This window comes from Salarias fasciatus, chromosome 12 (genome assembly GCF_902148845.1).
Source record: "Salarias fasciatus chromosome 12, fSalaFa1.1, whole genome shotgun sequence".
Lineage (NCBI taxonomy): Eukaryota > Metazoa > Chordata > Actinopteri > Blenniiformes > Blenniidae > Salarias > Salarias fasciatus.
Window position 1 is genome coordinate 30,637,355 of NC_043756.1, and position 14,554 is coordinate 30,651,908.

The 14,554-nt window shown below is 44.4% G+C and overlaps 1 protein-coding gene across 2 annotated transcripts in view; it reads left to right on the forward strand.

Annotated features, from left to right (window-relative positions):
- Positions 1–14,397, forward strand: part of mapk1 (mitogen-activated protein kinase 1) — a 19,425-nt gene extending 5,028 nt beyond the window's left edge. Inside the window, exons 2-9 of one of the 2 annotated variants that reach the window (XM_030104139.1) lie at positions 7,333–7,515; positions 8,658–8,847; positions 8,998–9,114; positions 9,214–9,328; positions 9,461–9,592; positions 10,650–10,759; positions 10,975–11,110; positions 12,654–14,397. In XM_030104139.1, the coding sequence (XP_029959999.1) occupies positions 7,333–7,515; positions 8,658–8,847; positions 8,998–9,114; positions 9,214–9,328; positions 9,461–9,592; positions 10,650–10,759; positions 10,975–11,091 (964 nt within the window). In that variant the 3' untranslated portion in view covers positions 11,092–11,110; positions 12,654–14,397. Of the gene's footprint in view, positions 1–7,332; positions 7,516–8,657; positions 8,848–8,997; positions 9,115–9,213; positions 9,329–9,460; positions 9,593–10,649; positions 10,760–10,974; positions 11,111–12,646 lie in introns of both variants that reach the window. The other variant, XM_030104138.1, reaches the window with a different exon arrangement.
- The last annotated feature ends 157 nt before the right edge of the window (positions 14,398–14,554 follow it).

The following is a 14,554-nucleotide window of genomic DNA, read 5'->3' on the forward strand; positions in this document are numbered from 1 at the left end:
ACACACACACACAACACACACACACAAAGCTTGGGGTTGTGTTTAGAGTGAGACTTTGAATGACAGTTGCAGAGGGAAGCGTACCTGGTGTAATAATGAACCACTTGCACACAGCTAACATATTTGTATTAAGTATTAATTTGCTTCCAGTATAACAACACATTCTGAAATATTGTTATATGAATTGTTTTGATTTTTTTTTTTTAAGCTTTAGGCCGATGTTGTGTAAAATTATTCTTTTTTGAATAATTGCAGAGAAATATTAGAAAAATATCCTGAGTTATATTGCAAATGTAAAGTTGAAGACTTGTATCATTTCCACTGTTGATTCTTGTGTCTATCAGTTATTTCGTCCTCAGGATTATTGCTCTGACTCTTCGAGGTGGGCACAGTGACGCCAGACGAGAGAATCTGTGTCTCTGGATCAGCCGCTACCAACAGGAAATCTAATTTCATAAGATTTTCATTCATCCGGTTGAATCTTGTGTGGATGGACAAAGGTCGCTGTTTGCAGTTGCTGTCAGCATCCTTTGATTTATACTAATTTCTGAAAAGTCCATCCTTCTTTTTTAACTCCTGTTGTGATTCAGAGACATGAGAAAGTTTTCTTTTAATTGGTGGGTTAGTATCCAAACACATGAGGCTCGACAGCCTGTGACCTTTGCTCTTTGACGTGCTGTAGAGACAGTAAGTTGTTTATGGCTATTTTTCTGAAAACCTTTGAGAAAATTACTTATTGAAGGAGTGTCTGTTCAACGAATTCAGCTTTATTTTGAAGAGTGTATGAGGTTGCTGTGCCTCAGGGTTTGGGTTTAGTTTAAAGATGCTGGGTCCGTGCGAAACACTTCAGATCAGGGGTCAAACCACATTTTAATTCAGGAGCCACATTTAGCCCAGTTTCATCTTGAGTGGACCAAACCAGCAGCATAGCGTCATAATAACCTTTGAATTTAAACTTTAATGGGGGTTTTTTTTGCAGTGGTGCAGTCTACCTGATGAAAATGTCTATATTTTCTGAACACCAAACGATTATTACTGAAAATGCCTGTATTCTCAACTTGAAGTCAATTTTATTGAAACTTTCTTGTGCAAAATATGGTGAAAAAATCCTGCTGTAGCTGCTTGATAGCAACGAGACGACTCGCTTCACATGGTAGCCTCACCGACATCTCATCTCTCTGCTTTAGAGGGAGTTTTTAGAGTTGGTCTTTAAAACTGTTTTTCTCCAAAGTAAAATTCTGCTGGAAAGTGTAAAACTGATCAAAATGAAATTGTAATTTAAAACAAACTTTTTCCTCATTGCGTTTACATTTGAGGGAATGGAAAAGGGTTCAAATGAAATGGGATGTATGAGGTAGCGGTTTGCACTCCTGATCAAGGCTTCAAATCCAGGTCAGGATTTTCTGTGTTGTTTGCATGTTCTCACCATGTGTGCTTTGGTGTTCAGCCCTGAAGAGGCTTTTACCGGCGTTGGCCTCCAGTCCATCCCTTCAATAATCATGATTGTTGGTCTGAAGCTCTTCCTTTGCATCAGTGGCACAGATTCAATCAGACGTCGGATGATAACAGGTTCAGAACTGGAGGGAGTGAAACGAGAGAGGAGTTCACGCTCTTTCAGCCTGATTGTGTTTTTGCTGCGGTCTCCGTGTAAGCCTGTTGTGTAATCCCGTGGCAGTCTGAAGAAATCGAGTAATGAAAAGGGTTTGGCTTTGGTCATATAGATGAAGACTGCAGATAGCGGTTCGATGGCATCTGGAACACAATGTGGACATTGGCAGGACACACAGCCAGCGAGAGTTTAAAACATTCATGCTCAAGTGGTTACAGACCTGAGGTTTTCTTTTTCCTTAATGCAGATTATTTTATAGAATGATCCAATCTTTGCATGAGGCCTTTAATGAACACATTATCCTTTTGTGGATGCCGAAAGTGACAAATTCTAAGGAAAAGAAGATATTCTAAATTAAAATGAATGGATCAATCGGCTGATCTGCATGTTTGATTTGGTTCATTTTCTGCTATATGCTCTTCTTTTTTGTTTATTTTTTTGTGAGCGGGTTAATGATTAATTCCCTAAAAGCAGGCCTCATAAATGTTTTACAACGATCGCAGGCGTGGTCATTCGTCTCTGAATGAAGCGCCTATAAAAAGGTGAGTGAAACCTTGAGGAAAATAACAAAACTGCCATTGTGTGCCGTGTAAACAGAGTCAGGGAGGAGACGTTTCTTCTGAACTGTGGCGACCTTTGTTCCTCTTAAAGCTGAAGGTGAATCGGAGACTATTTCTCATGAATATATCTACTTTTAGCTGTAGTTAAGTTAAAATTGATTTAAACAAAATAGTGAGAAAAGCAAAACTGTTGTTTTTTTAATGGATCAGATTAAAGAAGAAAGCACTAAATGGTTTAATTAAAGGAACTCGTCCTAGCTGAGGCAGTCACTCTTAACTAGTGATATTGGTTTGAATCTCAAAGTATTCAGACATTTGAGGGTTACTTTGCCTGCAGCTTGTGCTCGCTGTGTGCAGGACTCAGGTAACTGTAGCAGGAGTGCAGTGCAGTGTGAAGGCTGGGCAACTGTGGTCGGTTCACACAGAAAGACCATGAAAGAGGTGTCGGGGAAAATGTAAGTGTGTGTGTTCGTGGACTCTGCGCTTCCCCGCTCGCCATCGCCCTTCGTCACCATGAGCCCCCCCCCGTTTCCCCCCCGTTTCCCCTCTTCCTTCTATCCTGCCCCTCCAGCATCGTCATGGTTACGGTGCTCTTGCATAACCAAGCTGCTTTGGAGAAAAGCCTTGTATTCCCGTTTCTGTGGAAACCGAGCCCCCCCCCCCTTCGGCGCTCCTCTTCCTCTGCACTGAGCATGCTCAGCACACGCGAGAGGAAACAGGAAAGACATCGAGCAGCAGGTTCTCTGCATTCGAGAGGCGGCAGTGCAGAGAGGAAGTGATACAATCTTTCCTGTGACTCGCTGAAGCACCTCCGAAGGTGGGATCGTCTGCCTGTTGCTACGTTTCTGTAAAGCGATAGAAGCTTTCCCATCATGCCACGTTGTCTTGTTTTTTTTGTCCGAGCAAATATCTGGAACCATGGAAAAAAACGCCTGCTCGAACCTGTGTTGCTGTAGTTTTGGTGAAGCTCACCGTCCACACAGGAACACCAGGAATGTTGAAAAAGTTGTTTGCTTTGTCAGAGAAGTGTTTAGCTCCAAGGTTCAGCAGCACAAGCAGCACTCCGGAGTCCGCCGTCGTTATTTGCGGCTCTGCAGAATATCTACTGACTGCAGATGATGGAGTCTGCATGTGCAGTGAAATGTGCAGTTTGCCTGATCAGACAGGAAACGGGGTCGTGTCAAACCGATATCACCATCAGGTGAGGTGAACAGCTTTGTGAAAGAAAACAATACAAAGTGCACAATTCCTCAAAGCCCCTCTCAGAACCTCCACCCTCCCAGAGATGAAGCCGAGGGTCGACGCACTGATAAACCATCGCAAACTGCTCTCTCGACGCAGGAGGAACGTTTTGGGGAAGTAAAAGCTAAAAGACCATTTTCCAAGCAAGAGAAGGAAGCTGAGGTGCTTGCCTCAGTGAAGCAACATGTTGAAATAGAGGATGGACGTAGACTGGTCACACTGCTGTGTGCTCTAAACGTTACAGCATGTTCAGTTTACAGAAATGTAAAGATGGAATCAAACACTGAAGCATGTTTTAACGGGGCTTCAGTGACGGTGAAGTAGTAAGTCTTCAAGTTTACCAAGGTGGAAAATTCTGAGCTTTACGACACAAGTAAATAAATCTGATGAAATCTCACCAAGCAGTGAGTGGCTGCGTGGAAAAAGAACAATAAATGTAATTAACAGTTGAGGTTTGAAGTCCATTATATTTCTTACTTATATTCAACTTTCTCTGTGAATTAATGATCTGTTTGGGCTGTTAGTTTTTTTTCCCCCCCTAATAATGAAACGGTGAACTAAGTTTATGGCTTCCACAGCCTGTAGACACACAATGCCTCATAAACTATCGTCTGGCTCGTTTTCTTGTAAACTAACTAATTTCATCATTCCGGAGTGTGATTCACAATCTCGTCTGGACTGACCTTGACTACCCACTGATCCAACGGTTTGCTGATAGTCCCTGAACTCCTCACGAGCACAAGAGGTTTCCTGAGATGCATCTGTGTGTGTGTATATATATATATATATATATATATATATATATATATATATATATATATATGAATAAATGAGGAGATTTGTCAAGCACTACATTTACGACTCACATCTACAGTTACTACATTTTACAGCCTCTTAAACGCCTCACAAGCAAAAACCGCCGCAACCGGTTGATTCAAGGACGTGCACGGTTGTGAGGATTGCGACTCGATTGGTGAGATTTGTGAGGTAACTGGTGGAAACCAATCACTGACTGTTTGAAAGCTGCTGTGAGTTCTTCGCCTGTCTGGCCTGGATCCCATCCTGGCCCCCATAATTAAGTCTAGTAACGATCTGCTTCTCCAGTACTTGAGGGTGTCTTCAGGTACACAGCAGTTGCATTGAGAACTTTCTACTTTCCTCCTACACACACACACACACACACGCACTTTCCTCTCACACAAGTGGAAAGGAAGGTCACTCATATTTCCCTCGCAGAAGGCTGGTACACTTGTGTTTACATTTCAGTCCCTACACCCCCATCACTATAGCAACTCCCTTTCTTATTTGGTGCTGCTGTGTGGGTGTTGTTCGGTCGTCTCTGCTGTGTGTAACGTGCAGGCATAGAGCCTCTCTGGCTGGATGCGTGGCGTTCAGGCTCCACAGTCTTCAGGAATGCTCCGAGCACTGCGGGCTTTCCGTGCTCGCCATCCTGGCCTGGTTGTGCAGCTTTGGCGATGGTGCCGAATGGCACCAGTGAGGAGTCGGATGAGCTGGCGGCGGCGGCGGCGATGAGCGTTCCTTGCTGGGTCATTTAGATTTGGCTCGTATGAGTCCGATCCTGTGAGCTGAAGATGTCTGGGCGCGTTGTTCACCCAACGCCAGACTGGAAACTGTCTGTCTGAAAGGCATGAAGTAGGCGTGCTGAATTTCCATTGCACATCATGCTTTCATAATTAGGAAATGATTCAATGAAATGTGTTTGTGAGGCACAACTCACACACGCACACACACACACACACGCGCAACAGTTTTAGACAAGGCTTCTCATGCAAGATTCAGTGTGGAAATGCAAAATATCTGAGGATGAGTGAGCGAGAAGAAGGTCAAGTAGCCATGAAGTCAGCCAGGAGAGCCAGATATTCACCGGTGGACGTGCCCGGACCTGGGAAGAGTCGGCGCTTCTCATGACAGGCAGTGCAGAAAACCATGCGTCAAACCGAACAATCAGCCTTTTGAGTTCAGGCAAGTTCAGGCAGTCGGGTACATTTTTGAAAATACAAACTCCTTTCACTGGATTTTCCCATTATCCTTCAGACCACAGGTGAAACAATGGCGCAGAGACCCGAGGCTGCTATTGGCTGGAAAGAAACTGCTCTTTCAGCACGTTTGCACAATGTAGAAGTAATTAGAAGCTTGCAATGTAGACATAGCTTCTCTACTCAGTAGAGCTTGAGATAACAACGAAAGACCTTTTTTTTTTTTTCATGAAAAAAAGCTGCATGCAAAAATGCTCATTTGCAATGGAGAATTGTTGTTTTATATCAAGAAATTAAAGCTGCACAACATATCACAAATGTGTCACGACCAAGGTAGAACTGGGCCCAAAATTGGTATCTCCATATTTTCTCTCAAAGTAGGGGTATAAAGTCTTTTTTTTTTTTCCCCTCAAAATTTCAACACTTATACAATTGTAAGTCAAAGTTTCAAGCAAATTGTCACACAGGCACTTTTATTAACCACCACCTGCACAAAATAAACATGTAAATCCCTCAGAAGAATGGTGGGAGAAAAGTGGTCCATGTTTGTAGCGCTGCGTCAAACTCATTTTAGCTCAGGGAGACACTGGAGGAGGTCCGACCAGGGAAACGACAGCACAGTAATACACAAACATCCACAAATCAAATGTTTTCAGTGCAGATAAATGCAATGCATAAATGAAAATGTTTCAACATGGTGGCAATTTTAAACTTTGTATCCTGGTGGAAAATACAGTGAAATGTCTCTTTCAATCCTGCTGCAGCTGAAAATGCAACCATGACTCAGAACTATTTGCACAGGCATCTCGCAGGCCGGACTGGAGCCTCTTGTGTCCCGGGTTTGGCCCACGGATCGTACGTTTGACAGAGCTGAGCACTATGAGAGAAAAGCTGAAGGAAAGGCTCCCTGCTGTCAGAGGCGACGGCTCCGAGCGGCTCTGAGCACCGTCTGTGTAAACTAGTCCCTCACTTCTCTAAGCCGCTTCAGCTGCAAACATTAAGAGCTCCGGTGAAGCCTGCTACTTTTTTTTTTTCTTTTTTTTTAACTGCATTAAGATCTTTGGATGTAAAGAGTGAGCACGGTCGTCCCACACCAGTCCAACAATGGACTGATGGAGACAGATGGACGCCTCCCTTTGAAGCCTCCAAATGAAGGAAACAGGAGGGATCAGCAGGTGGCGAGACTGGATCTGTTCTGCCGGGGTTCTTTCAATTTCTCTTCAAAATGCGATAACGGTCTTGAACATGCACATTATCTAATCTTTTTAAAAATACATGAGGGTTTTTTTCCCTCTTGAGAGTCTTGTCACGGAGGTTTCAGTAACATTCTCTCTAATCTGTCTGTCGGACTTTAACTCCTCATGTGATGCTGCACACTTCATTCATTCAGCTCAGTGCAATAAAAACATCTCCAGCAACTCTTTAAAGACGTTTTCAGTCTTAACCTGGACACGTTTGACCATTCAAACTACTCTTTTCCCCTCTCTCCTCACATTCTGCTCTTCACATCTTTATGGTCATTATCGCTCTTTTTCTCACACCGCATAAAATTTCAATCTCACCTTTAAAAAAGTCATTGATTGGCCTAAAAACCAGTGCAGCATGAAAGGTACATTCCATCTGATCTTTGTAAATATCGTTTCTATTGTTAGATGTGCACGTGCACGTGTCGATATTCTGCTGCTCTCCCTTGGATTTCACAGGCGGGTAATGCAGCAGAAGGAGAAGTAATGTGTTTACATGCGTCTGTGTGGACCAGCTCTTGGTTTTTGACTATTTTGAATATATAAAGCAGGTTTGAACGGATAAATAATTGTCAGATCATATGAGTGAAGCAGGGCATGGTCATGTTGATGTTGTAATGTACTCAGCTTCTCTCTGATGTTTCGTTCTTGTCTTTGTTGTTGTTTTCTTCCCCCCACAGCTCAGCTTACGACCGGGACAATAAGATCCGTGTGGCCATTAAGAAGATCAGCCCCTTCGAGCACCAGACGTACTGCCAGCGCACGCTGCGAGAGATCAAAATCCTGCTGCGCTTCAAGCATGAGAACATCATTGGAATCAACGATATCATCCGCACGCCCACCATCGACCAGATGAAGGATGTGTATCCTGCCTGAAATGCTGGGATGGCGCCGTGCCTTCCCCTCATTAGAGGCGCTGTGTTTTCCTCGCCTACCACTTAAAGTGACCGAGATCCACTTCTCCTTACACAACAGCCACCTGTCACCGCGGGTTTGCCAGAGATGCTCTTCACTGGAGCCCAACGATACCGCGCTGGGCTCTCGGTGTGTGTGTGTGTGTGTGTGTGGTTTAACCCCGTGGCTTCAGCTACAGATTAAAGCTCATTCGACTTGCCGCAGCCTCAAAATCATAAATACACCAATACACCCGTCCTCTCCTAAACCTTTCATACACATTTGCTTTATCTGGTTATATCTTCCCACAGCATGTTGAACCTCAGCTACACAGGGTCTCTAACGCAAACCAGCAGTATATTGATTATAGAAGCGTTTTTTAACTTATGCAGAACCCATTTCCAGGATGTTTCAGGTGAAAAGGCATCGTTTGAGAAGTTTGAAAACGATGTTCGTTTCCGTGGAAACGGCAGGAATGCTGAAAACGTCGTTGGAATGTCAGACCTCGAGTTGTTCTGGGTTTCTTATTGTAGTGAAAACACACACACACACACACACACACACACACTCTCTCAGAACAACCGTTTACTGCAGTAGCAGTGTTTTCAGTGGATCCGAGCACCGTTACTGTTTAAACGGACATCCAAAAACGTAATTAAAAGGTTTTTTTTTTTTTCACTGAAAACATTGTCACGTAAACAGGGGCCTTAATTTTTATTTGAAGTTTGGATTGATCGACAACTTTAATGTGAAAACAAGAACTCCACTGAGTCCGCACTGAGCATTACGACCCTTGTTTTTTGTATTGCAGCGAGTCAACCTAAAGCATGAGCATTTGCACACTGTTCATCCAGATTTAGTTTTTGTGAAGAGAGAAAGAATGAATTCATTCATTTCTCAGCTGGTTTTATTTTGTTTGATACTTTCAGCGCATTTCTCAAATGTATTGATGCAGCTAAATTTAGGCTGCTGGCCATCGATTTTGGTTGACTTTGCCTTCTTTCGCAGCCCTATCAAATATCCGCAGAGATGGTTTTTGCAGTCAGGAGAACATTGCATCGTCAGCGTGAATGGGTCAGAGTGTTGAGCCTCCTTAATGTGACCTGTGCAGATATATTGTCCAGGATCTCATGGAAACAGATCTGTACAAGCTCCTGAAGACCCAGCACCTGAGCAACGACCACATCTGCTACTTCCTCTACCAGATCCTCCGAGGGCTCAAGTACATCCACTCCGCCAACGTCCTGCACCGCGACCTGAAGCCCTCCAACCTCCTGCTCAACACCACCTGCGATCTCAAGGTAGCGCCCACCACGCCGTTTTTTGGTTTTGTAATGCGGGAGCGTTGGTATTTTTCTCTCCACTATCGAAAATGCAGTCACCCCACATGTGGTTGACATATTGCCAATACTGATCTCATCAGGACTGATTAATGTCTCCCCGTTCTGCAGATCTGTGACTTCGGGTTGGCGCGTGTGGCGGACCCCGACCACGATCACACCGGTTTCCTCACAGAGTACGTCGCCACTCGCTGGTACCGAGCTCCTGAGATAATGCTCAACTCCAAGGTGAACGAGCGCCGCTTTTTCTAATGCGTGACTACAATCCGTACATGACTGAGAGAAGCAGGCTGAACTCGTCACTGTGTTTGTGTGATTCTCTTTCAGGGCTACACCAAGTCCATAGACATCTGGTCAGTGGGTTGCATCCTGGCTGAGATGCTGTCTAACAGGCCAATCTTTCCCGGGAAGCACTATTTGGATCAACTTAACCACATTTTGGGTATCAAACCTTTATTTATTGGTCACACAAATGAATAATGAATGGAAAAATGCAGTGATAGAGGTGATCTGAAACTTGACAGAGGCTAAAGAAAGGCAGAATGAAGCTTCAACGTGTTTCTGTGTCTCTTAGGAATCCTGGGTTCTCCCTCTCAGGAGGATCTCAACTGCATCATCAACATTAAGGCCAGGAACTACCTTCTGTCGCTGCCTTACCGCGGCAAGGTGCCGTGGAACCGCCTCTTCCCCAACGCCGATCCCAAAGGTCAGCGCCTGGACAGCCGCGCCCAGAAACACACTCCTGGAAGTGTTGATGGTTTTATTTTAGAGTGAGACACCGACAGCAGCAGTACCGCCTGTTCACTGTGTCTTGTTTTGTGACGAATCGTTTCTCAAGAGGTCAAGAGGTCAAAGTTACACAAGATACAGACCCACAACATGCTCGTCGATGGGAAATGTGACCGTTTGGAACAAGACTGGGTTTATTTTTTGTTTTGTCCATTTTTTTGTTTTGTTTTTTTTAGCAGGACTGAAACAGTAGCAGATGGATTACATAAATGGATGACCTTACACATTTCCCTGCACTGAATCACCACTCACTCTCTCATCCTGACATGCTTCACGTTGATTCCACATCTGATTTAATGTGAGGGGCTGTTGCATAGCTCCCCCTCCAGAAAATGCTGCATCAGTTTACTGATGATCTTGGGATCAGAGCAGTTTGTTGCTGAAAGGCGCTGTCGGCAGGATTCGGCGATTTGACCCATCTGAGATGGCGATTTGAAACCCAGCACAGCCAGTCCGGTCCGGTTTTCTCTGACATCACGCCCTTACGCAAATTAAGCCCCTCCCACAAGAACGTGCAACGAACGCCCCTCGACCAATCACGGTTAGAGCCTCATGGGCTCTTCTGATTGGTCAAAGATACCTGGAGCTGTCGAGATTCCTTTTCAGCTCAGAACAGAGACAGATGGAAACGCTGCGCCCTCGCGGTAGAGCAGTTATGCTACACTCCTAAAGGATTATCAATGGATACTCTAACATTTAATCCAAAGAAAACACAGAAACATCAGCATTGACTAGCAGAATCCTGCCTACAGCACCTTTAACCTCAGAGAAATCAATCAAGTGCTGATGTCAGCTGATATATCGCTGTGAATTCACTTCATCTGAACTCAAGTGAACAAGCCTCATGTATTCATGGATCTGCAGCTGGACGCGTTTCTTCGATACAGGATGCTGTGATGCCCCCTAGTGGACAGTTGAGACATAATCTTGGTTTCAGCGGTTGCCGCTAAACGTTCGTCTTCTTTGTCCTTCAGCTTTGGACCTGCTGGACAAGATGTTGACCTTTAACCCCCACAAGAGGATTGAAGTGGAGGAGGCCCTGGCCCACCCCTACCTGGAACAATACTACGACCCCACAGATGAGGTGAGGCTGGAGCTGCTCAGTAATGCAGGAGTTATTCTTCATTATGAACACAGTGAACTCCTGCTGTGTTTTGGCTCGGCACGCAAACTAAATCTTTGTCTTTACCTTTTATCAAAACACTGCTGTTTGCACCTGCAACTTTTATGTTTGCAAAAAACTCAGCGTCGTTTCCAGCAGATCATTGTGAGCATTAGGACTTTATTCCCCTGCTGTAGCCCGTCGCCGAGGCCCCGTTCAAATTCGACATGGAGCTGGACGACCTTCCCAAAGAGACGCTGAAGGAGCTCATCTTTGAAGAAACTGCACGTTTCCAGCCCGGCTTTAGGTCCTAACATCTCACACGGGTGAGTCCAGAGCAGTACGACGCATCCAGAGTCCAACGTGCCCACAGTGTCGAAGTGCTGTTAGCGCCTCAGTGATTCGCCGGCGTTATGTTTAACGGCTCTTCAGAGAGAGAGAGTATGTTTAAATGTTGCAGACACACTTCAGCAGGATGAAACAAACTTTTGAAACTCATGTTCAAGTTATTGCATGAAAGCAAAGCGCTGCTTGACTCTGACTGTTTGGTTTCCACAGCAGGACATCGATGTTCTTGTTTTTAGATGTTCAGGTATTTTTGAAGGACTTTGCCAAAAATGTAACTGAAAACCAACCTCAGCGCAGACGTTAACTCCTCAGAATGGTTTTAAAGACATAGATCATGAAGTTTAGTTGCAGTTTACTGTTAAAACACTCAAATATCCAACAGCTGATTGCCATGATCAGGAAAGTGATTTATAATCACATTTACAGACTTTTTTTAGTGTTGCACTGATCCACTTTTTTCACTTCCAATACGATTCCAACAGAAGTGCTGATCCTGATTCCAGTTGTTGGTATAATGTTTGAGGTTACATGAGCAAGTTCGGTAAACCAGTACAACAGCAGCTAAAGGAAAACTCTAAAACCATACATGATTACTGGAAAACGTCTTTTAAATGGAGCCTCAACGAGTGAAAGTGGCATCAGGAGAGATTTCTGTCTTTTTCCACAATAATGGCCATCAGCTGTGCCCCCCTCCCCATCTCAGCGACCCCTCAGCTGCTGCCCAGCAGGAGTCTCGGTAGATAACAGCCATCAGCTCCACACTTCATCGCCTTGGCTTTAATTACAGTGTTTGGATTTTCCAGCCATAGAAACCAGTGATTCCAACTTGAAGATACAAACCCAGACGTACATATAGAAGTGCATTGTCTAGTTTTTTAAAAATCATGCTTGAGATGGATCTTGACTGGTTCCCAGCCTTTTTTAGCTTTAGCTTGTTTAGGTTTTAGCCTTTTGAAGACTGTGAAGCAAACCACTGACGTGAATCTGAAGACCGGTGGAAAACCACTAAGCTGCTCTTCCACGCGTCCGAGCTTCTGGTCCTGTTCCAAAAGACTTTTCATCACATTTAGCTCCAGAACGTCTCATTAAATTTGAGTGTAGGTTGAAATTTTCATCGTTTTATGTAAGGATTGCTTGGTTTTGTGAAAATATCGACATTTTCATCATGCATGCTAGTCTCAGCCGAGAAAAACTTTAAAGTTTGGTTATTCGTTATATTATAAATCACAGATGAAAATAGGTCAAAGGTTTTATAAGTTTAATTAATTTCAAGTCAAATCAGTGAAGTAAGATCATTAGTGTCAGAGCCATGACTGAACCAGAACTTGTTTTTGCACAACTCAAATCAACTCTAAGCAACATGAACTAGACAGGAATAAAGATCTGCTCTTATTATCAGAAGGATATCAGTGCTGATGTATCGCGCCTCCCTGAAGATAACTGTGTTGGACTGAAACCGGCGTGACTCTCCTGCTCTCTGCAGTGTTCAGACTGTCATGGCGGCGTCTCGTCCCCCTGCAGGTGGTCGTGTGGACTGTCTCCTGCGTTGGCATTGCACCTCCCCGCCTCCACTCTGTCGCTGTGATGGTTTTCCTTCGTTTCCGCTCGTTCGGTGCTTGAGTTTCCTCGTCCTCGTCACCTGGATTCCTCGGGTCTCACTCATCAAGTCCACTCTGCTCAGGAACGGCGTCAGGAATCAATCAATCAGTCATTCTCCGTCTCTCGGTTCTTCTCTCTCGGGGGGTGGGGGGGGTGGGGTGGGGTGGGGGGGCATCACAGCATACAGTTTGGGGTCGGGGGTCGGTAACTTTGTGTTTCAAGCCAAGATAAACGTGGTGTGTGTGAGCGTGTGTGTGAGTTTGGCTTTGGTTATTACTATTCGAGACCTTGAAAGCAGGAATCCAGCGCAAACGGCCGTTCAGAGAGTTACCTGTTCTGGAAGAAACGGAAGGTCTTTTGAATTTTCTAACCTCTGTCGAACTGCAGATCGTCTGCAGTGATCTGTTCTTTACTTCTCTCTCTAAATAGAAGAAAACCCAAATGAAATCCTAGAATCAGCCAGAGGGGCCGTCGCCGGGTGTCCACGAGCGTCTATATTTTAAACTTCAACACTCAGACGGCCCAAATGCAAACATGAGGATGAATATATATACCCACATATAAATATATAGATCTATTGATAACCTGAAGAGTCTTATGATATTTTAATGCTAAGAGTGATGAAAGATAATTTTCTTTTTTCAGTGTTTTCATTTCTCATCGTAACTAAGACAGTAAAAAAAAAAAAACCTCCGCACTGTTTGGAAAAAAAAAAAAAGAATTTTCAATGACTTCTACTTCCTTCTCATGTTTCTGCCGCTCAGTCCAGCTGAAATGTTTCAGCTAACTGGAGTTTTAACCTAAAGCCGCTCGAAGAATTTAAAAGTGAAGTTTTAAATTTAAAGGATTTAACTGAAATTCGTAAATTGACTCGATTAAAAAGTTTCCCAGTTGAAGTTGTGCTGAGCTTCATGACATGAATTCACCAAACATCGTCTGTGTTTCTAACAGCTTCGTGTTTTTATTCCATGTTTTGTGTCTCTGTGTCAATCTAAAGATCTTTATATAGTTATATTGGTTTTCCCATCAGTCCAACCGATTACTTCTTTTTTTTGAACAGTGCGGAGGCATTATAAAGTTTCACCGTCGCTTTCTGCCTTAGCCATGAGAACATCAAGGGAAAACACTGATTTCGCTGAAGTCTGTTAGTGTGGTTTCTCATTCTGTGATCGCCCGATGCTTTCTACCCAGGGGGGAGCTTAAGGCCTCCATTATTGTTTTTCTTTTCACATATTTTGATTTGTTTCCTCTCTTTCTTTCTCTCTCTCTCTGTCTCTCTCTCTCTCTCGCCTTGTTAGAATAATACTGTGCCCTTTGCATGACTGTTATAAGCTCTGTATACAAAGACGACGATGTTAAGTGCCACACCAGCCGCGGCAAATCCACCCGGGGGAGAAGCGCCCAGGCTCTGTCCGTGTTCTACCTTGCGTGGTGTGTGTGCGCGCACACACACACACACACACACACACGGTGCTTTTTGTCCCGTTCTGGATGGTTTTGTTTTGTTTTTGTCGTGGCGCCTCCTGCCGGCGGCGTTTCTTTCCCCCGTCTCCGTCGTGGTGGTGGTTCTGCAGGGTTGGGCCCCGGTCGCTCGGGGCCAGACGCTCGTCCGCCGGTGAAGACTTGTCGTCGTGGCCAATAGGAGAATAACCATATATCCGTACATGTACAACGCAAAACTACGCTGGGATCCAGGCGAAACAGTTATGAAGTAGTCCTGAAGTGTAGAAGGTCATCTTTTAGCTCTTTTTTTTCCTCTTTTTGCTTTAAATTGCACATCTTAACGCCGATAGGAGTTTGCAGTGTCAGAACCAGCAGACAGCTGCAAGT